Source organism: Anguilla rostrata, chromosome 4 (genome assembly GCF_018555375.3).
Source record: "Anguilla rostrata isolate EN2019 chromosome 4, ASM1855537v3, whole genome shotgun sequence".
Classification (NCBI taxonomy): domain Eukaryota; kingdom Metazoa; phylum Chordata; class Actinopteri; order Anguilliformes; family Anguillidae; genus Anguilla; species Anguilla rostrata.
Genome location: NC_057936.1, coordinates 30,277,298 through 30,302,021, shown reverse-complemented (window position 1 = coordinate 30,302,021; position 24,724 = coordinate 30,277,298). Strand labels below are relative to the sequence as shown.

The following is a 24,724-nucleotide window of genomic DNA, read 5'->3' as shown; positions in this document are numbered from 1 at the left end:
GACGTGAAACACAAATACGCCCAACAGTTTTGTGTTCTTCCAGTGCTTTATTTGCTTACTTACGCAATTTCAAACAAAAATCTGATCTGCCATTATTATGTATTATGTACATTTCATTTATTTATATATGTTACTTATGCCCGACTCCCTGAATATCCAAATTTGTAACAGACAATAATTATGAACCTCAAATGCATTAGAATCAAATCAGATATTAAGCTCAAAATCCAAACACAAAGTTCAGTTAAAGTAACGCAAGGAAAAGTAAATTATAAATAGTTGCTGGAACATTTTAACAAACAAAATTATGATCACAGGAAACATGAGTTTAGACTACTAAATTGCTTCATTTTCAAAATGCATGAACAATTGTTTTTAAATCATCCAGTTGTTACAATGTCATAATCAAAAACTGAATTTCACAGAAATGAACTTTTACCTGGTCCTCCATTCAAAACTTCCACCCGCAATGACTGTAACATACTATGTGTACTACAACTAACAGGTCCTGTAGATCCAATTACTGATAGCAAATCAAAATACTTCTATTTACAATTACCTTGCAGTCTTTTAGATAATAAAACATGTAACAATATAGCCATGTTTGGATTCATATAAATATAAATACGGGAAGCTTAGTTAGAAGCCAGACAAAAAAACATAACCAACATTGCATTTAGAATACAAAACTGATTTTACCATAATTCTAATACCCCTTTTAAAACGAATTAATTTTCAAGCCGCATTCTTTAAAAATACAATCTTATGCAGCCCATCTCAAATGCATACAGCACAAGCTCTGTAGACTTTGTTTCTCAAAATTATTTCATTTAAATGCGCTTGTCCAGTTAAAATGGTTCTGACGTACTGAATGACAATTCTATATCAAGTTCAGTCTCTTCCAATTTGTAAAAAACGTTAATACCCAGAGGCATTAAATACACAACTTAAATTTAATTCCTTGAGTCAATCTTCTTCATCCTAAAATTTCTTATGCAATAAGATGTGCTCCACGAGATGACAAGGGAACGAGATCTCCTGATTATTCACTTGGATAGATAGGTCTGAGAACACTGTTATCATGTTTCTTACTTTATCTCAACGCCAGTATTGTTCTTGTCGGGTTTTGAAGCTTTCCTGACGGAGGGTGCACCTTAGGACACCATGAGAACAGTTCTCACTATACGGTGCATTAGGATTATGAGCCAGAACATCTGTATTTAGATTCACTGGACAGTGGCTAAAATGCATTTTAAATATCACAGATGCTACATGAAAGTGCTTGAATGGTAATGTAAATCATGCATCGACTCTGCAATTTAATTCTTCATAACTTCAACTGTCTTGATGCCCATGTTTTCGTGAACATTCCACTCAAGACAAAAATTCTACCTAGAATTATAGCCAAAGCTACAATAAATAAATAACAATATTGACAGAAATATTTAACTTTCATTAGCGAAAAACAGTGCAAAAGCTGAAAAGGTGAGGCCACAGTCTTTGCAAGCAAGCTACAGCTTAAAATAAACAATGTGAAACAATGGTGACTTCAGTTTAAGAAGCTGGATCCTGCATTCTGACAGAAGCTGCTGCTTAAAAAGGTGGAAATATTGCAAAGGAGAATTTTCCATAATACATTCCAGAGAAACTGAAAGACAAAAAACCTCAATCAGAACACAAATTACCCTCTCTCACTTATCAGGTTTTGTATGCAAACCTACCCTAAATTAGATTTTATTAGGCTGTTCCAGAAAGTAAAAATCTGGAATGCCCGCGATGGCTTCATGAACAGGAAGCAGGAGTGAGCCGTAACTTGAAATGATTCGTTCTTTGAAGGGGTTACTCGGTGTGCAATGCTGGGACCCCCACTGTTATTTACCAATTACCCCGATGAGGAGAGTCTGGGGTGGTAGCCAGAGAAGGGCCCGTCTGCCACACAGCACGCGCAGCCCTTCCTCCCAGCAACCGTGATGAAAACAGGAGCTGAAAAGAGCACGGTCAGCTGACCGACCCCATCTGAAACACTCTGTATTTTTCAGATTTTAATTTCTTATCGAGCTTGACTCAAACATCTTTTCCATCCAAATAAGTGAACAGACACCTGAAATTCAGTTCTGGCATTTGGTTCCAATAATATAAATAAAAAACAACATAAGAAAAAAGGCAATGTTTTTCAGAGCATTGTCAGTTAAAATAAGTAGAATTTTTATTCATTTGTAAATAAATATATCCGTGCTTCCTGTTATCATTTTTCTCAGTGTGTCTACGTCTAGGCAGAGCCTGTCAGTACTCCAACTGGAGGTGTGGCCTGGCCATGGACTGGGCCCGAGTGATAGAAGGGCTCGGTGTGATTGACACGCAGGAATGGTGGGATGCTGGAGGACTTGATGTGGAGGATCCTGGTGTCCATGACCTCACAGTCGATCTGCATCATCACTTCATACTCCTTGTCTTTAATCACACTGTCTGTAATAAGAAACAACTGTTTCAGATATGCATGCAAAGACACTGTTGGCAGACAAGCAAAAATATCAGCCACAGTAAGATGACATCACCCCCGACTTTAGAGCATGTATCTGTTCTGGTCAATAGTAAATGAAAACTGGTCTCAAATATTATTTCGTTCCTCCAACATTCCAGTCCTGATTAATTTCAGTGAAGATGCATAATGCTAGTCGTAGTCTGCAATCAAATAAAAAAATTTAACTGAACCTGAGGAGACGACTGGATTTAGTGGAATTATTTCCTTATTAGGCAACTGAAAGGCTGGATTAATGCTTTTGATTCAAGGTCACTGAATTCACTGTGATGTGGATTATGAGGGGTTAAACAGCACTGGGAGGATGGGGCAAAAACAGATGGTGAACAGAAGTGAATCACAAGTTGGAGCTCCTCCACCCAGATAAACAGAATCTCGCGTTTAGAACAAGCCCGGGCACATTAAGAGTCTGGGATGATTAATTACAGAGCACTTTTCCATCTGATTGGTCTTTGAACACAGCCTAATGGTCACAGCAAGTGAGCATCCAGAGAAGCACCAGATTAAATCTACTGTTCCGCAAAACAAAGATGTTTCTTCAGTTTTTTGAGGCAAAAAGAAAATCTGCCATCCATTTTAACTGCGGGTCACACGTCAAATAATGGGCCATCAACCTGACGGCTAAACGAATAAGAAAATTCAAACGCATTTGGGCTGAGCAGTTCTCACACGTTCAGCTTGAGAAGGAAGGCTGTCTGGGATTGATCGACTCACTGCTCGCTCAACCTTCACCCTTCACTTCAACCCAAAACAAATAACACGCCTTAAAAAGTACTCATCGTTTACAACTACGGGACAGCAGATGATTCATCCCCAATTACGGCTTCCCCTGTGGAGCGGAGAACACCCTCCTACAATACATCATATAAAATGCAACATGCATTACATGGGGAAATGCTGTACTGTTTGAATGACCCAACCTGAGGGAAGGTGAAAGAGAGCTCTCACGGAGGGCAAACTTCCATATCTACTGAAAAACCTGCTGACATTATCTAATACAATCCAGTATACTCAACATACCCCGTAGGGTTGATCAAAAGATTTTCAATCTTCAGCATATTAAAGAGAGGGATTTCTGAAAGTTTTCAGGTCGAGCTACCCATCATTTCAAATGAAGTGGGGACATGTCAGTGGGGAAACATCGCTTAACTACCGTGACCAACACTGTAACACACATTAAAATGATGTTGGATTAGGGACTTTGAGACTGGGCTAAAGAAGGATTCATTTTCTCATGTCAAACATGACTTGTTGAGCAGGGTTTACTTCTGGCAGCTTTCTGCCAGTTATTGAATCTGCTGAACTGCTGAGACAGTCCTTCAAACCAGCACTGATTGCGTGCCTCACTTCTGTTACTAATGCTCTTAAATTTACAAGAACATTTTATTGTAATAATTACTTTTTAATTAAAAAAACCTTTTTAAAACTTTTCTTGGCATCTTTAACAAGTGTTTGAGTAGATTTTACTCATAACAATTCTTTAAATCATAATGATAAAAACATAAAAATGTTATGAGGCAATGCAGTTATAGAACTCAAAATGTATCCTACATTGCTAAATAGTTAGCGTGATCTTAGATCATTACTTTTGATCAGAGGAGTGCTACTGGTTTAGTGGTTGTCGTTTTGTCAGTCTTGGCAAAATCCAAAGAGCCGTTGTGAGACTGTGCCTTGTGATTGGTCAGGTAGAAGGCCATGCTGACAGAATGGCTCTAAAATAGCTCCGTTGCTGGAAACCGTGTCGCTGGGATTCCCCCAGCCTGACGTGTTTCCAGACTGTCCCGCTAGGTACTGTACATGGTGCGTTTAATCAAACAGGCTCGCGCAACGGCCGTCGACCCCATTCAGGAGCGCCACTGCGGAGGAAACACTGCCTCTCCAACAGCTGATCCCTAATCACCATCTGAACCTTGTGCAGCCTTCAGTGCAGCTTGTTAATAATGTCCAAGCCGGAGTGGGCTGGGTCAATTCTGGGACAAGCCCGCTCCGTCTTTCAACCCCCGGCCAAGCCACAGCCTGACATCGCGATGGTTCGAGATAACTGCCAATTCCGAAATTATAAAAATCTGAGCCTCCCACGTCTGCCAGAGGATTTGCTGTTATGATGTGGGAACATTTCTTCAAGCTATTGCCAATCGGTTTCTGCTCAAATTCTATTGAGTTTTAATCAGAACTCAGCGCCTAAAAATACTGGCATAAAAACACAGGACAGCCTAACAGTGCATATAGAAGCCTAAAGCCCATGCATAAAACATATACATTAACACACAATGCAACAAGGGGACCATTAAGGAGGAAGTGTGGAAAAATTTTCCTGCTACAGCACAATAGTGTACAATGAATTCACTAATAGAATATGCATGCAAATGAATGTGAAGGTGTGCAATGTAGGGTGCACTTCATTTGCTCTGCAAATGTGAATGATAAAAAGACATGTATGGAAATACAGTAGTCCATATGACAAATGAGCTGCAGAGTGCAATGTTCAGTACGAACTGATCATAAGCATTGATATCATATTTTCCCAGTGTTTATTTCAACATTTCAGAGCATGAAATATATTTCAGTAAAGGCAAATCATATCAGAAAACAAGTTAATAACCGAGTCCAATTTGATAAGTCATTCCTGAAATTAAACTAAAAGATCTTGGCTTGATATTAACTGGAACAACAGAGAACAGGGGGATGTTTTTATTTTGATTGTAATCTCAGGACCTCCAGTACACATTCAGATGCAGGTTAATGTGCTGTACTGTACACGGCAATAGCAGGATGGACCTGGGCTGGGTGGCCACGTAGAGAACGAGGGAATATGTTCTGGCTTTCTGCTGACTGCTCGTGTAAGCTAACTGCCAAGGGGGGAAATCAGAACAGCATGTGTTGTGTTTCTGAGAGGAACAAGTTAGCTGGATTTGTCAGGCTGGGCCAAAGCAAAATACCCAAATGGTTCTCATGGCATGCAGCTGAAGAACATATATTCCTTTAATTCAATTCAGAGTGGGAGTCCATGCTATTGTGGACCCTGAACATCTGAAGGTACTGATAGGATTTCAATGGCCAAGCTTAGATCAGTTTAAAAAATTAAACTTTCTTGGGCATAGTATATGTAAGACCAGTTTGACAGGCATTACGCATTTAGACACAGGCAAGTAAGATTAAGGCAAATTACTCATGATGCAGGTGGGAAGAACTCCAATTCAAAATGAACCACTTATATGACAGGTACTTTTCCTCTGTCTATCAAGCATGTTGGCATGTCAATACTATAGTCCTCTTTGATATTTTACCTTGAAAGAGAGTATACACAGCCTTTCAGTGCTTGCCTCAAGCTCCCACAGTTCATTGTTAAATCTTTGCTTGTGAGATTTTGTTGGAAATCTTGATGCAAACTATTGCAATACAAAAAATCGTAGGTTTCTTGCATGACAGAATTTGAAAAGGTTACAATTTTTAACTTCCAAAAATCAAGCTACTGGTTATTACTACAATAAACTAAAATGACAATACACAATTTTCGATAAGAGCTACTGGAATGGCCCTTAGCAAAACTACAATAAGCATGGAGATGTACAGGCTAGCTCCCCCAGGTGCTGTCTGTGCTCTTGCAGTAATTCCCAATGGCAGGGAAAAAGACCAAAGTCGTCTATCACAGACTTTCACTTCATTCATGCAATTGGGAACAGAAAACCCAGAGCTCAACACCAATAGAACTGGGCTGCATGTACTTTAGCACTTCCCTATGCACTCAGATCCCAACCCTGAATTCCCAGGGGGTCACTGGCTAAGCAAGAATGCAGGTTAATGAGTCTTAAAATACATACATTGTAAAATGTCCAGTGTTAATTCAACTCTTAAGAGATAACATTTGTTCTCCACTGGGACCAAAAGTTAAGTGTTAGAGTTGAATTAACACTGTTTGTGTTGAACTAACAATGGACATTGTGCAGTCAGAATGCTAAATAAACATTTTCCTTATTTCTCCAATTGCTTTCAACTTATCATTTCCGACTGGCTGACTGTGCATAAATCAGGAAAATCAGGGGAAAATAATGTCATCCTTTTCCCATAAAGGTCAACTTGGACTCCGCTCCCAGAGAGGATTCATCTGAGCAATAAGCAAAACAGATGGACATGGCCATAAAAGACAGAAATATCCCAGCATTTTCATTTTCAATTAGAAATACTGAAAAAAAACCTCTCCAGATGGTCCAAATACTGTATGGAACACATGTTGAAGCTACGAAGTATTGGAACAGACTTTGGAATTAGAGAGAGTGAAAAAGATTCAAAAGAGCGATTCCAACAAGAGATGAGATTATCTCATGATCCAAAATTTATTTTCACTGCGACTTTTCAGTTTATGTCAATCTCATATGCAATCTGTACTCCATTACATGTGAAGGACTACATGGCAATATCTAATTTCTGAAACTCTTTCCAAATGTTCAACATTACATAGCGCCATAAATTGGCCTTTTATTATGTGCAAGCAGAAAGAAAGAGAGGACGGAGTTCAGAGAGAGAGAATAACAAAGGCATGTGGAGGAGGGCATAAACAGGTAGGAAGAAAGGGATGAATACGGATATTGGGGGAGAGAGAAAGATATGGGGAGAGAGGGAAACACTGATGCCATGGAGCAATGTAAGGTTCTGTCACTGTCTTTGGTGGTCATGGACCAAAAGGCTGAATTACATTATGTATATGTATGTATGTATGTATGTATATATATATATATATATATATATATATATATATATATATATATATATATATATATATATATATATATACACCTCTCACATTGGCTATTTATGAAATGGCCATTTAAAATCATGAAGATCAAAGTATTTGCCAATGGTCAGTTCCACTGTCTGGAAATCAGTGACACGGTTGATACCTCAAAAGATTTAGAGGCATTGTAAATTATGATTGGATACAACTGTCATTTGGGAATTGTGCACTACAGCATGTATGTGAACGTGCTTGAAGCCACACGGCAAGACATAGCAGCAGGAACCTTATTTTACCTCCACTCTACTTACGGATCAGAAAAACCTTTTTGTCAAGACATTTTTAATACAAAACCTTCACCTGCCTATTTATTTTCATCATGTACAAGACGACACAAAAGAAAATCCTTTCTGTAGCAAAAAAAGATTTATCAGTATATTATGTACAAAAAAAAAAGAACAAAGAGAATACCTTGCCCAAACTGATGAGGACTCAAATACATATTCACTGGGGCTGGAGCAAGACCATTTCTGCAGTTTCTGAAATTTGGAGCGGCAAATCTCATGGGCTTATGCGAGAAGCTTTTTGGCAGGTCCTGTCTGTGAGGACTTAACCATGTGCCCTGGTGGCTTGACCCAACCAGCACACCCCAATTACCAGATTTCTCAAGACAGATATGAAATGCACTGGAAAGAAATCAATTATTCTGTGAAAAGCTCATCAGGGTGGAGTTCACTTCTCATGCATAATCCTTCAACACACTCATTTATCTGGAGGTTGACAGTGTTCAGAAGGGGGGAAAAAAACCCTAAAATAAGTGGTCCAACACATCTGGCACAATTTAATGGCATATTATTTGTAAAGAGAGGGGGGCATACTCAAACAACAAAACACGTATATCTTTTATGAGTTCCTCAATAAAATCATTGTTTGTGATTCAAGAGCATTTAGTCAGCCGTGAATATGTGATTACACTGTTTGTTTACTGCACCCCATTCCAAATACAGCCTGAAAACAGCTTTCACCTATCCACAGTGCTGCCCAAGACATCCAACACAATGCCCTATTCTTGTCTGCATCCAAAGAGTATCATATTCAACACAGTCATTCGTCCCAGGCTGAAAGCAAATCTAATATAATGCTAAGATGAGGGCCAAACCCGAGGAGATTGCATATCAATGAGCAAGACCCAAGGGGCAAAACACACAAGAGTTTATCCAGCTCCACAATACACTGTCACATCAGAGCTCAGCAATCTGCACTCTTCTGTGCAGCAAAACCTTTTTTATTAGCCGTGGGAAGCAAAAATTCAACGCTAGACTGCAGTGAACCGTCCTGCAGACTAATGATTTTTCCCTTACAGGGGGACGCCATTAATGATGCGTGCCCCCTGAAAAAGGCTAACAGCCAAAACATTTACTTACACCCTCTGCGTTTTTAATGGGTCTTCATTTTGTCCATAAATCTATGGAGATTATACCCTTTTCTGAGCATGGACCCATGCTTTTTGAGCTACAAGTGACAAAATGTAAAGACACATGGCAACATGTTCAAAATGCCTGGTGTGAAATTACTAGGTGCTAAATATCGAGCTATTCTTCCCATCCATGACAACTTGAAATAAATGAAAGGCAAAATAAAATCTACAGAAATAGAATTTATTTTTACTTGCTTCAAGAATGCTTCATTGTTTCGCTTGAAGAAAAATTGCTTCTTTGAGCACAATTGTTCTCTAGTCCACCTACCACGTGCCCAAAACTCCACATACAAGTAATGTTGCCCAGCAACCTGAAAGCTAATGAATAAATTAACAAATTGCACTCTCCCATGGGAGGAAGGAGGGGAGGATTTACTGCCCGGCAAGGGAGCATGTTTCCATGCAGTCTTGCACCTAATATACTGCATGCTAACTAGCAGCAGTTGTGCTCTACTGGTATTAACAAGGATTTTTATTTTAATCACTTGAAAAGACTGTGTATAAATGTACTCCCTCTCCTGCTTATTTTGAGTGGGAAAACCCTGACCCAAAGCTCATTAAAACAACTCTTGCTCACAGTAGATAAACGCATAAGTCTAAATGTATGCCAGTGCATAAATTACTCATCCAAAAAATTTCTTTGCAGGCAAACATCTCAAAAATAGAATAACAAAAATGTGTTTCTAAGCCATTCCCCATCAGTGTTCAGTATACTTGCTTTTAGTTTTGTGTTTACGCAGTTCACCAATCACCTGGTTATGATTTTTGAAATGCCAACTTTTCAAATAGCTTCAAATCCTTTCAAGTCTGAGGCTATCGATTCTACACTCAGGCCAGATTTGTACACCTCACTAAAGGCTTTGAACTTGCCTGAAATATCTTGGTTGACACGTCCCTCAAACACAAACAACCTAACAAAACATCTAATCAGAATCTATGCTACCATAAAAGGCATGTTGGGATTTAGAAAACAGCCTTGGCTTTGAGATAGACAGTCAATGCAAACACCATCCCATGCGTTTAATGGTGGAAAAAATAAATCGCATGGATCCACATGGAATTTAGAGGTAGAGCTACACCACCGTTTTCTAAGTCAGGAATAAAATGCATCTGCATCCTATTGAGACAGTAGCAATTTTTCAACCTGCAAATTAAAACAATGAAAATTCCACCAGACATCTAATCAGAATCTATGCTACCATAAAAGGCATGTTGGGATTGAGAAAACAGCCTTGGCTTTGAGATAGACAGTCAATGCAAACACCATCCCATGCGTTTAATGGTGGAAAAAATAAATCGCATGGATCCACATGGAATTTAGAGGTAGAGCTACACCACCGTTTTCTAAGTCAGGAATAAAATGCATCTGCATCCTATTGAGACAGTAGCAATTTTTCAACCTGAAAATTAAAACAATGAAAATTCCACCAGACACACGGTTCGCTTTGGCACTGAAGTGTGTGGGAAGGGGAGACACTACTGCATGTCATAATTCAAGGGTGCTTTGAATTGAATTTCATGCAGAAATCAGTCAGTACAGTATTTGATTTCAATGCATTTTGTAAAATACATATACATATTGGAAAAAGAGAAGATTTGAGCAAAGCTATTTCTTTAAGTGATGACATCCTTTAAGACTTTCTACCTAAAGAAAATACTAACCACCTCATCCCTCTGTCTGAACCCAAGTTTAAGCTGTTTTTCTGGATGGGTATCACCTGCCTCTTAATGGCTGAACTGCCATCTTGCCTGCAAGAAGCCGTCGGGCTCTGCACTGATCTGACACTGTGGTCCCAGCATGACCCCAGTGAAAGAAGCTAAACGGCCGGCTCCTCAGATCACAAGCTGTCATTGCGGGGTCAACGGTGATGACAGCAGAATAGAGAGGGGGATAGAGCAAAACTGAAATGGTACGTAGGCTGTGGTTTCCAGGTCATTCGTGATGACGGATGAGCCAATGGGGGGGGGTACCATTTAGACAAGCAAATCTTACAGAACACAATTTGAGATTAAATATACTGAACTTATACATTATGTTTTATTGTTAAATGCACTGTATCACCTAGCTTTGAGCGCAGCACGTACGCACTTATCAAACAGGCTGCCAGAATATTAGGCACCATGCAATATTGTTCATAAAGTATATGCAGAGATACCTTTTTTTAAAACATGCTCTCACTGGTGATGTTTATAATTTTCTGCATAAGTAATATACATGGCGTGAATAGATGTCACCTCCATTAGTAAAAAAAAAAAAATATAAAAATTTATAAAGAAATTAATAAAAAGCATATAAAACATTTTACTCACCATTAATGTTCATTGCGGGTAACACCACTGACATCTCCTGCTCCGCTTGTTGTGGTTTGTAGCAGGAAGCAGAAGGTGATCCTAAGCAAAGTAATTAGAATTTAAATGAAAAAGTTGGAATCAAAAAAGTTATTCAGAAAGCCATACGAACGCATATCTCAGTTTAATAAGTCAGCAAACAAGCAAATGATTCAGGAATGACAGGACTCCACTCGGTAAATGGGAATATCCTGTATCACGCAGTTTTAGATGTTATAACCACAAGAAACAAAGCACATCTAAGAACCACTGGTTGATAGAAAGCTACAAAAACATTTTTGAGCTCTGAAGTTTTTCCATTAGTGCTGACTTGATACAAATGATGCTTATAAAGTTGCTGATCTAGAGCTCACTGCACATCATCCTTTCATCCATGTTTAAGATTTTGAAAATCTCCTAGATCCAGAAATTAACCTTATGAAGGGTTCACCACCCAGTATTTATGACTAGAGAACATTATGATGGGTGTTAACTGAGGAATTCACACTGCAATCAAGAAATACTGAGTTCACAAATTATACTATAAATTCACTATAATAGCAAAAAATGCTTCAATGTACCACGGAACCTCAGACTATATCCAGCCATAAATCACACTACACTTGGTGTTGATTTCCGACCGCAAACGGTTTGGCTAATCTCTTGCCCTGAAGGTAGAAGCTCAACTCAATTCCCATGATTACAATGGAGTCCACCTTCTGAACTCCATGGCAACACCGAGTCTAAAGTCTGCCTGACAGAATGAAGCCCACCACTTTAATTAGGGCCACACACACAAGCATTTGCAAGTGCCAAAAGTGGAGGGTCTAATTGGCTTTCCAAGGGTCCGTTTCCTGAGAAAAATGTGTTGAATTCAAATGAAGTCCAAATTAGGGCTTTTCTTATTGTTACACGGGCTAGGATTTAATTAGTGGTGTCAGCTTCAGGAAACAATTACTTACATCCTAGCAGTAATAAAATAAAGAGGGAAAACAAGCTACCTTAAAAAATATAAATTACTCACTGGAGCTTGGCACAAAGCCTTTCAAATTAAAGGGACAAGCTACTGTGCACCAGAATCTTCAAAGGACCAATAGCCTTTATTACATGTATTGACACAAAGCTCGAAAGCTGAGGTGGGACGGCAGGTTTTTGGTCAATTTAAACTCTGATGACAATCCCACAGGGTGATGACACAACCCTGCTTTACCCTGCAGGGGCACAAGTCAACCCGCGTTACGCGTCATTTCACAGCTGTGTGCACACCGGATTGAGAGAACCGCGCACTGTGTTTGTTTGACACCTGCGTGCATTCCGGACATCCTGTCACATGACAGAGGTCAACTGCGGCAGAAAGTTCAAACAGAGAGAATACTGATTTTAATTTCGAACAGAAGAAAGCACCCGTCTAAGAAAAAGCTGACAGAGGCGGAATATTGGTGGTGTGTAAACATGTGCGAGACAGCAATGCCTAATACACAAAAAGGCTCAGCTCGTCTACAGTCAATTCAGGACAAGCTGGGCTTCAGAGCACGTTAATTTAATAAGGATGCTTGGCTTCATCCGAGGGTTGTCGAGTTGCACCACATGCTGATTGTCTACACAGGCCACATCTCGTCAATCTCAGCCAAATATGACATGCAGAGAGAGGTTACCGACAGCCAAATAATTTACAGAACACTTTTACTGTCGCTGAGAATATTTGCTGGGTTAAGGTTTGGACCTGCAAGCAACAGCACGGCTTGAATTCAAAATCTCTTCATGCAGTTTGAAAATTCCATAACTTCAGTTTAACTTAAGCATCGAACAGCGAGAACTGTCAATACCATTAAACAAAATATATCAGTTTCACAGATGAAACCTCTAGGTCCCTGAGCGCAGAACTTGGCCCACAGTTCGGGACTGCTGTTCCCATCGGCCAAAGCAGATGGAGGAGGATGGAGCCTTACGCTAGCCCTGCTCCAATCACCTGCATTGGGGAAAGGGGTTGCTCTCCCCTGCAGACCAAGCAGCCCTGACCCACTCAGCGAGCACGCTCTGCGCAGTGGCTGCTGGGGTAAGCAGGCAGGACGCAGCAGGTAAGGGGAAAGGGGCGTGTAGCGCACGCCCAGATCAGCTGCTGCTGCTCGCCATGATCACTGTTCCCGTGACTAACAGGCAGCAGAGCTTTAGCCTGCAGGACAGGGAAATGCGCTTCAATGATCCGCCTCAGCCACAGATGGGAAACCCAACTGCAGTCAAGATTCCAAGTGCTCTGCAATAAAACGAGGACCAGACGACGCTTTGAGAGTCACCACTACATCCGGAGTCAACCGAGGATCACTGGCAGGCTTAAAAATCGCATCGTTAATAGAAAACGAAATGACAAACACACGCCCCGAAACACTGGAAACGAAACTCAGCTTAATAAGGCGGCCAAATATCAAGAACCACCCACGCAAAATCAGATAACATTTGTGCGAGATCACACTGAAATATTGCTGACTCCAAACTTTCAAACTTCCACGTATAACGGAAGATCGTATTTGTGTCCAGGCCCTAGAAATGTTAGCAGGCTAGCACATTTGAGGAATTTCGGGCGTAAAGCGGTTCCAGGTCCAGAAGAGCTGGAGTGACTGGATCGGAGCCCTGGAAACGGAGTCAGAGGGAACACCCGGCGGAGGAGGCCAAGGGCGGACATGTGATCCGGGGACACACGACAGCCCCGGGCGCAGGGCTGATCGCCGCACAAAAGAACCTTATCAGAGCAGCCAGAGCCGATGACCGAAATGAAGAGGGGAGGGAGGAGATTGGGATCGGCAGCGTTCCCTGACTCTGGCACCCTATCAAAGGAATGCCGACTTGCTCTCTCACAATTAGCCAGCGGGCTGGAATAACACTTAGGATGAGTCCAGAAACCTCAGAAGGGCTGGCCTTCTGTGGACCAAGAGTTCAACAGAAATGGTTTTCTCTTGACCAAGAAGAAAGCAAAGAGCTGGAAGCTGGAGTTCGCTGGTTGCAGAGGAGTCAACGGCTTTCAAGCACAAGCGAATGAAAGAGAAGAGGCTGACAATGGCACAGCGCTACGCTCAGGGCCTTTGAAGGCTGCTGCATTAATACTTGACCTCTGGAGGGAGAGCCATTGTTACCGAGTGAGCCTGTGGCCACAGTGTCACTATTTAGAGTGATGCATAGCCAGCTCTGGTGTGTGACAGGAGGTCAGAGACACACAAAGGACAATGTCGTGACAACTGACTGCTAGCTCCGACCTTGCCTTTAGAAAACAGGCCGCTTCCATCACACCTTTCTGTCAAGTAACACTCCACCCCCCTGTCTTCTATAAATGCCACCCCAGTAATTCCTTAAAACATTTAGAAGTTTATATGTCGTTTTTTACTTCAATTTGTTATGGCTATATTTTTTTCAGGTCTTCTCAACTGTCAACTTGAAAGTGAACCTAAAAATAAATAATGAAACAACTTAAGCAACTTTAGATTAGTTATGTAGAAATAAATAAGTCAGATATTTACATGATAGGGAGCAAAGGAAAAATGTATCCTGTTGAAAGCAATTCTTTTAAATCTTAATAATGACACTAATAAACGGTCAATGTTAACTTGCAAAGACTAAATTAGAGAAATGTAGCAGCTACAGAAAGGTTGGAACCGACTGGCACACAAGGCCAGAGTTGCTGGTGGTGCAGTGAAGCGCATGTTAAAAACAGATGGAACAATCCTAAAAGGAGGACCAAAGAAAAATGGTTTATTAATGAGTCATCAGGAATGGGTGGGGGTCCTCCAAATGAGCAGAGACTCGATACAATCAGCCAGTTAAAAAAGTGCTTTCACTCATACCTGTTTTTTTCCAAAAGAGCAGGCACAGATTCAACAACAATCATTTGAAACTCGTCGGTCATTAGATAAGGGATATGTTTTAATTTGGCACATGCATAATTGCGCATAAATAATAATGGCTACAAAAAGGAACCATAGAGCCATAAATCAGCTGAATGACCCGCAAATGGACCTCTTCAGTATTCCATGGATCAACTTAATAGGCCATGTCAAATTCATAGAACTGGACCATTTTGACCGAATGATTTTTAACAAGGTTAAAGGACAAATGGGGGAAGGTCTAAATATTTGTCACTGTACCATAAACAGAGTACTTAAATTATAGCAGAAAACGATCACAGTTGGCAGATCCAATGGCATCTTTGTACGAGCCAGCTTGCACAAACAAATAATTTCTGTCCCTGTTCACCCAAAGAGGGGCACCCTTCTAGGGAATATCCGCTCGTTCGCATGCCTAAAATGCCGTGTCTTTGTCTTGCAACAAGAACAGTTGCCATGGTCACTGGCAAGTTTACACACGGCTTTTAAATAAATTACCGGCAGGTTTCAGGATGGCTTAAAATATCCATGCTTACTGCGAGTTGTGATTTGCGGTCATCTAGGTGAATTGGACATCCCCTGAATTGAGCACCATGTGAATAAAAATGAGTCACTGGTGTTCAGGTTCATGTAGATAACACAATGCAAATGTGCATGACCATTATGGCGTACCGCGTCAGTATTTCCTCTCACTGCAGATGTTTTAAGAATACCATGTGATTTTTTATGGTACTAGGAACAGTGTGCAAGAAAACAGGTGCAAAAGCTCAGCAATCCCTGTGGATTCCTCTTCAGCATTGGGGAAAACAAGTCACAGTACTCATTTTCCCCCCCATATTATGCATTTATTAGAGGACACCAAATGTAAAATCTCTGCTTAATCTGAGAAATGTGGACCAAAATACTTCCTGCATAGCCAGGGTTATATTTTCAGGTTTGAAACCAATAAATTCCACATAGCTGGCTAGGTCAAAAGCTCCGGTTAAATTCTACATTTACAAACTGAACAGCAATGTGAGAGTCTTAAATAACTAAAACGCCTCCTAAATTGACATTTTTCTGTGGAGTGTTTTTAAAGTATGCCTACTACGCATAACTGTGTATAGTGTGATTCTGCACACAGATAAACTTTTGTGTATGCACGCTATGCTCACCCTGCGAAAGGACACAACGTAGAAGGTGTCTCCCCTGCGGTGGATCTCCTCGAAGAAGTCGTAGTGGCTGCGGTGTGGGGCGTAGTACACCTGAAGTTCACTACCAGGACTCCTTGGGGGGGAAGAGGAAATGGTCGTCAGCAACCTAGCCACACTGGTCAGAACCCTTCAAAATCAAATGATGCCAAATGACATCATGCCGGATCAAAAAGATGTGGAAAACAGATCTTATACCAATCTGAGTTCAGCGCTGTGAAATCATCAACACTATGAAACCTGCCAAATTAACATATTCTCAATTAAAAAATAAAAAATAAATTACACTATTTCAGTATTAATTGATTAATTTTGTGAATACTATGGACCCGTTCCTTCACACTGTATTTGCGCTGCTTGGAAAGGTAACTCAATCCTTTCAGTGCACAACTTATTTCTGCTGAAGTATACCCCACCCCATTCATCCTCTCCATTCCAACACAAAACACTGTACCAGCAATGAGCTAAATGCTGACTGTAGCCATAGAGAAATAATGAGGAGGAAATGGTTATCACAGGGGTCTAGAGCCTTACTGGCACTCAGCAGAAGTGCCTGTTTACCCAAAAGCAAAAGGGCACCATTGTAGGCCAACAGTAGGATTATAGCACAGAAGTGATGGCAGGGCACATTGCCCGAGGAAAATAATTGAGGCCAGGAGTAAATTAAATCCACACAAACACAGATTCATGGAGAGGGGCGGGGCACATCCACAGCACTGTAAGAATGTGGAAGATTTAAAAACAAACTATAAAACCTGAACAGTCATTGATATACACAACTATGACAACAAGGCACATGAGATGGACGTCGCCCAAATGAAATTACTTCAATAAAAAGGTATATTTGTTCCCATTTATTTGCTTATTTTTTTAAAAGTTGGTTTGCTTGTATGTTTAACAGGATGGGTGCTGGTACAAGACTCACTTTTCAGACATATCGGTGTACTGGACAGTCACGATCTGAGCAACCTCAGCCTTTTCATCTGGAGATTTCTGTGGAAGAGAAGAGAAGGGCTGGTCAGAACTGTGAAGAGCCTGTTCGCAGTGTGCAGAGGACAGACTCACACTGTACGCTTCTGCTGCTAAGGAACCACTTTCCAGCAAAAATCAACCACTGGAGTAGCAGATTCAGAATAAGGGAAAAAATGGATTTAAGCATGCGTTTAGAAGATGCCAGCCTTATCCCAAGATAAATAAATATGTTTTACAAAATATGCTTTGAATTCCGCTTTAGCAACACTGTGGTCGTAGAAATGTTATTTGAAAAAAAAAAAAATACAGGCAGATCAACTGTCTTACTTTCATCGCATTTTCATACCAATGGTGGAGCTATGGCCACAAGAAAGCTTGCAAATTACAAGGAGTGCATTCTACAAAACTGACAATGGGAATCTCAGAACAGAAAAGATCTGCTGTCCGCATGTGTGTGACAGAGGACAGCTGAACACACACAGCGAGGCTAACGTCAAAAATCAGCCAAGTGCATACACGACCGATGGAATCATTATCCCACACATCTCGTAACGCGCTTGATGGAGGCTTCCGACACACCGTTTTGGCTGGCTGGGTGAGAAAGTAGTCACGCTCTACTGGTCAACTCAGAATGACGTTATAATATGTGAACAGAGTTGGGACTAACGGAACTAGATCTAGGGTCGGGTTCCCGCATTGCTGTGCTCTTGGGCTGCGTTTTAACACTGTCTCCATGGATTTTACTATTTAAAAAAAGTTCCTTGAGAACCAAGAGAACAACTGGTGAATTCAACTAGTGCTTCACAGAACTCCCTCGACAACAGTTGGTGGACTGAAAGGAGGCCAGACACCGTCCTCAGAGAGCTCTAAAGAATGAGGGATGGGACTGCTAGAAAAGGTCCCTGGAAAACTCCGTCCCAGTCCACAGTGGGAGAGGAGGAAGTTTAGTGACTCCACTCTGTTTTATCCACCTGCCCTCCTTTCCCCCAGAGCTTACGTCCTCTCACACAAACATCACTCAAATCGGCGGAAATGTGTGATGGAGCGAGACCTTTCAGAACATCCCCTCTGCAATGAGGAGAACCAAAGGGAATCCTCCGGAAAAGCGTGTGGCTCCAAAATCAACAGTTCAAAGGGGGAAGCTGTAATAGAGCTAACTATCAGACAGGGGTGATAATGGTGTCACAGGCCAATCAGCCGTAAAATCCCAGCGTACACTCCAATCTGCACGTACACCATGAGAAATAATGACAGGAAACCTTCAGACTGCCTTCAATGTAACACCTGCTATGACTATAAACATCTGCTTACGAATCTTCCCGCTAGTTAAAAGTGCTTTTCCCATGGTCTTCTCAGCATAATAGCAAGCTTGTGAGACTTACTCAAGCACCATCTGTAAAAATGACCATCAATACAAACTAGACCCAACAAATTAATCATTATTTAAAGTCTAAAAAGAATTACAAAAAATAACCTAGTACAACATTCTGCGGTTCGCCTTTGTGGTGTGGTGTGTTAGAATGTCTGTAAGGTCTAAAAGCTAAACTTAGCGTAACAGCCAGCTCTCACAAACAAGTTATTTTTCAAAACTGGGCACTGTGTATTTCTGTAAGCCAAAGAACACTGAAATGTCAACCTGCATGCAATAAACTAAAACTAACAGCCAAGGCTCACACCATAGCATTGCCTGACACTAAAAACATTTCAAATATACAGTCATATTAGGAAGAATGTTGTGAGTTATGAAAGCTATTATGCAGGCATGGTGTTGTCTAATGGCAAGATGAATAAAATAAAGACTCAAAAGAATTTATGCTCTCCTGAGTTTTCCATCAAAATATCCAAGCGTGGTCCGCATTTTAAAAAGCACTGAACATTAAAATGTTTTTTTAGTTTATTTGTGTAACTTAAAATGAGGAAAACAAAACGAAGATCACTCTAGACCAAAACAATGGCCAGTTGTCCACAAAATAAAGGCAGATGACTGAGTTTGTTTCCAGGGATACACAATTAAAAGTTTACATTTCCATTAGAGTTGATTTCATTATAATCTGCAGTTAATTTTTTGTCCAAATTGTTTTTACTGAATTTTACATAAACAGTTTGGATAGGTTATGGAATGCATATGGCTGAATTGTGCTACACATTCATCTCTATAATAACATAATGAAATTGTTTTTTAATTTTACCTATTACTTTTTTTTAAAAATCCACTGTGATGCTTCCACTTAAAGGAAATTTTTGCACCTTAGAAATTCTATTTTTTCTCTTTGGAGTCTACATTTAAAGAATGCGTTTATTCCTGATCAGTGCTTCATATCAAAGTTTCGCTGTTCAGAAAATCATCATAAAATCAGTGCTGAGATGTAAATGCCAGTCTCAACTGGTTAAAACCAACTGACCTGCTTTTTGTGCAAGACACTGTGGCTTAATCCTCAAAAGAGGGCAACTCCCACCCACCAAACATCCCCCCTACACCCCCCCCCCCCCACCCCCACCCGATGAAATGCTGACCACTTTAGACTTTGTGTAAATCCAGGGAAAGCCCTGCCACAGACTGTGGGGAGTTTGGAATTTCGAGCTTACTCTAACAAGCTCTCTCCCTGCCGGTGTTTTTCATTTTTTCTCCACCCATTACTGTGAAACACGGCATGAGCCCTGAGTCTTAAGACCAGGGGGAACAGTCAGTGAGGACGGGAATGGTTTCCATGAACCTACTGTGGAGAGGTGTGTGTGTGTGTGTGTGTGTGTGTTTGTGCGTATTTCTAAGGCTGACTGCTTATTAACAATGTCATGGGACTAAAAAAGCTGGTCAGTGTTGTGCACAATGCTGGTCAAACCTGAAGACAGACAGAGGCGACCGCGTTAAAAACCTGCAGGGTCTAATGCATTTTGCAGAAGATACAAACACCCCTTGGCAGCCAGTATGTTATTTTTTAAAAAGAAGAAAAACAATCTCCTAAGATTTTTGTCACTATGAAAGTGCTTTTGGGGTAACTTCACATTCACACATTAGTGGGTAAAATATAGAGTATGCTAGCACTGTTTAAACCAATACATGCTTAACCTGCAGAATCCACAAAGATGAAATTCTGCACTAAGCTCAGAAAAAAAAGCTGCTTTGATGGTCGGTCTTCAAACTGTTATCCAAACATTTATCATAAAAACATGGTTTCAACTGTCCTTTTATACCTACGAAGAAAGTATTTTATTATCTCTACAAACTCCCCTCCTTCTAAAGACTAGTGTTCATTTAGTATTTGGAGGCCAGTCAAATTATACATGGACAGAACCTTTCCCATCGCCCCTGAGAATACTGCAGCCATGCTGGGCAGGAGACAGCGCCTGTTCGTAATCTAGATCTGAAAACAGGGCCACGCAAAGTGTTTACATCTGTTTGTTAAACGGTTTTGCCTTTGAGCTCAAAAGCCACTTAATACCAGTGAAACAAAATATACAAAGCAAGCATGGCCAAAGACCAGGCTGCAGTTGTTATTCAATCCACCTCAGCCACCCTATTTCTCCCCTTTTCTTGAAGCTCAAGGGGCCCTGTGCTGACATGATCCACACGGGACCAAACAACTCCCCAAATGACTTACTTCCTTCAGAGGACTTTAACAGGAACAGGAAACCAGCGGCCTCCAGGGCAGGAACTGCACCACAGATCAAAGCATTTCCTGTGCAAAGCTCCAGAAGCTCTTACGACATGGATTCCCTTTCCAGTGCAATCTATAGCAGGTGGATTTCAGTTTGATAGCACCCTGAAACCTGAGGAAGAGAGATCTTTCCAGACAACCACACCCTAGAACAGGGTAGTGCCATTCCTTCTTTTTTCACAGGAGATCTAAGACTTTGACCTGTGCTTCAGTCTTACTGCTTCAGAACCCCATATTCCTCAATCATAAGTCTCTGTTTCTATTCACAACAACAAAGCAAGCAGCTTCACTGGAAACTAGAAATGTTAGTATTCATAACAACAAAATAAAAAAAACTCCAACACATTGAAATGCACAAAAAAAGAAAACCTTTTAAATATTATAATTAAAACCGTAAGCATTCTGTGCACGAGTACCAAATCACCTACTGTCACTCATGGAGATCCATTAATAGCAGATCATGTTTTACAGGCTCCAAACTGACATAGACAAATCCTCTCTTTCACTAGCCACATTCTTCAGCCGAAACTCAATGTGGGGCCAAGAGGAGAGCTCTCCATGACAAATGAGATTAATCTATAGCGCCGAAATATTCTGTGGCAGCCCATTAGCGTCAATCTGTCAGTGTCACAGCAGACACTGAAAGCTTTCAGAAGATTCCAGGCTGCCGAGACAAAGCAGGAGAATCTAAGCGCAAAAAAAAAAAAATCTTTTCAACAGCAAGACTGTTTATACGTTCCCAGGGCAGCTGGATCATTTTCAATCTCACAGAGAGCTATCCGCACGCTGTCCATGCATTGTCAGGTCAAAGCTAAACAGACTTTTAAACCTATTTACAGACACCAAGCAGCGCCAAGACCCAAAGAGCTTAATACACATTTTAAGTATCATTCAATAAACATAAAGAACACTGTGAGGTGCCAAAACACTTTGACAGTGTGAAAACTTTGCGTGTATCGCACTTGGTGGTGCCTACAGCACTTTGCACGGTGGGAAAAAAGCACGATGCTGACTTTTCCAGCACGGGCGAAGGTGTGAGGAGCAGCCGAGGCAGAGGCCTAGTCCGGAACGAGTCCATCGACCGTTCTCACCATCTTACCGGAATCGTTTTGGTTTTGTGCTGGCTGTTGGTCGTCCGCCTGGACTTCGTCCTCTCCACTTCATGCCGATGTACCCACCCCCGCAGCTCGTGGGCCATCCTGCATTGGACAACAGCCGTCACTCAAACAGAACTGCAGCCAACAGGCTATACCGGATCCTTCACAAACAAGAACTCTGACCATGCAGGGCATGCAGTCGGTCATGCTGGCGGTTAGTTCTTGTGAAGGGGGGTTATTGTAATTTAAACCTATTACAAATGAAACATAATTTAAGAAGATGCTGAATAATTTGTTTCATACACATGCTGCTAAAGCTAAGCAGATGCAAAGGAATTAACCACCATTACTGTAAACACCCTCCCTCTGTTGTTTTTTTCACTTAACGAAGCAGGCAAAAATGTGATTGGAGAAAATCATAAAATAAGTGATGGCTGTGATGTAATGACTAGCCACAAGGCTTTGACCTGCTTGTACTGGCCATATGTGAGCCAACTGATGAGGAGGAGGCCTTGATAGGGGAATTATCTAAAAGGTGATTGGCCAGAAGGAGGGTGGGGTTAGCACAAATGCTGGGAATGGGTTAAGCCAATCAAAGGGGCACTGACTTGATAGACTTGGTCCTGTTAATGAAGGGCTGGCATGGTGGTGAGGGCTCGAGGAAGAGGGGCTCCTTCTTTACCACCATCAGCGCCTTCTTCTCCGGGGTGGAGTCCTCGTATCTGAGGGAAAGGGAGAGAAGGAAGAAGAGATTAAGGGAAGGAGAGCAAAGAAGCCAAAGTGTAATGAGACCCATTCCACATCCTGAGAGGAGCCACTGTGGGAACATCCTCCTTATTCCTACACTGCAGCATTACATGGCACTGCCTGGTGAGCCCCATAATAATTTTACAAACAATTTCACAACCACGCTTGGGTTGAGAAACTTTAGACCAAATAATACAGTCAATGTCAGACGATATAATTTAATGCTCATTTGTGTATTTTGAGATTAATACACATTCATTTTTATTATGTATCTGGTGATTCATTACAGTTATTAATTACAGCTATAAGGTTATGATAATTGTTAATAAAAGACTGCTTTAGTGGTCACATTAACACGGGATTCTGCAAAAATCACAATATTTGCGCAGCTGTTGGAGTCGCCAATTATGGCAAAATAATTATTTTTATCAAAATGCAAGTGAATTTGAAATAGCCTGCATTCCAAAGACGCAGCTTCCCATGGGCTAGCGCGACCACTGCCCGCTAAGAATTTACCAAGCTAACTACCTATGAGCTACCAGCATGAACTCGCCAGTGCTGATTTTATCCCGTTATGCACAGCCCAGATACGGAGACAATGAAACATGTTAATTCCTCATGTGGAATCGAGAACATCTTTAACACATCAGACACGTGGGAGATCCAGTGAATTGGTTTTACAGTCTTGGGGCCAAACATAGTTACTCCTATCAGAGCCAATGCTGGGCCTTAAACTGTACTGTACCGGCCTTTCTCAGAGTAAGACGACAATTTTGGGAGTTTTTAGCAGGGACATACACATGAGCTCAGAAGAAGGGGTTGACAACAGAGGTTTAACGGTGTGCGAGTTGAGTCTAAATAGGGGAAGTAAATGCAGACCACAGACTAAACGCTCTAAAAACAACTATCTCCATGTAACACACAAATATTGGAAACAGATGCTTTTGCTACATCGACAGAAACAATGCGGATGCACTTGTTCCAGAGTGCCGCGTGATGCCGATTGAGTTTCTGCTGCCTCCGGCCTGCCCTGCTATGTCTGTCAGGTCACGTCTTTTCTTCAGGTGATGCTGTTAAATTCCACCGGGTGCAACCCAAAAACCATGGTGGTTTTTATCCCATGCATCGGGGGTGGCTTTACTCTTTTACTCAAAATCAATGTTCACTCAGCTTTACGAAGGCCTTTTACTGCCTTAATAATGGCCATTCTGCTACCAACAGACAAGCAGTCCCAGTCAGTAACAGTACTGACACGTAAAAATAATAATTGTCATTCGTGTACCGTAAGAATAAGTGATCAGAATAAGTCTAAACAGCTTTTTGTTAGTCTGGAAACAGACCCTAGTAATGGCATCTGCCAGAACATAGAAGCAACACCACATCTCTACAGTTCCATAACCTCCCACCCAGTTTAGTCATTGTGCACGACAGTCTTCCTTCCCAGCTGTGCTGATTTCATTTGGCTTTGTTATGCAATGACCTTGTTCAAATGGTACAAATTAAAGTGAAATAGTTACTGATATTTAGCATTTCACAAATCAAAGAGACCGAGGAAATGACTTCAGAGCACAACCGTGCAGCAAAGCACAACAAATCCAGGCTTCTGAACCAACTTACACATGAGGAATGAAACTCTGTACCACGTTTTAAGGACTACTTGTCCTTCTAGTGGGTGGAGCACAGCAACAAACTCACATGTCGTATAATTACCTGTCAGGGGCTTGGGGAATGGCACCTTCAGGTGGTTCCTGGCCTATGAGGTTCTCAGGGGAGAAGCCCAGCAGATGTCTGCCACTGTTCATGGTCCCAGCTGACAGCTTGGAACTGGAGTCTCCATCCAACAGCCTGGGCGAAACATAGAAACACTTCAGGCTGGATCTTAACCACCTGCATGTTGTCTAACCCTCACAAAAGCCCCAGAGATAACCACCTTCAATAAATAATTATGATCACTTAACCGTATGTTTACACAAAATGTCTCCATGCATTTAAATAAAAAGCAAATAGCCTTATGGTCTAGGACAGCCACCTATACAAACACACATTGCTTAGATGTGCATTACAGATTAATTCATCATCATGCATTAGAAGCAGGGAATGTCACGCCATAACAA

General features: G+C 41.2%; 1 protein-coding gene across 1 annotated transcript in view; it reads right to left on the bottom strand.

Annotated features, from left to right (window-relative positions):
• Positions 1–27: 27 nt before the first annotated feature.
• The window catches only part of atf6 (activating transcription factor 6), a 44,784-nt gene continuing 20,087 nt past the window's right edge, over positions 28–24,724 (bottom strand). Inside the window, 8 exon segments of the mRNA XM_064332163.1 lie at positions 28–2,466; positions 11,059–11,094; positions 11,097–11,139; positions 16,103–16,214; positions 17,064–17,131; positions 21,866–21,965; positions 22,472–22,585; positions 24,321–24,455. Coding sequence (XP_064188233.1) covers positions 2,270–2,466; positions 11,059–11,094; positions 11,097–11,139; positions 16,103–16,214; positions 17,064–17,131; positions 21,866–21,965; positions 22,472–22,585; positions 24,321–24,455 — 805 coding nt within the window. The 3' untranslated portion in view covers positions 28–2,269.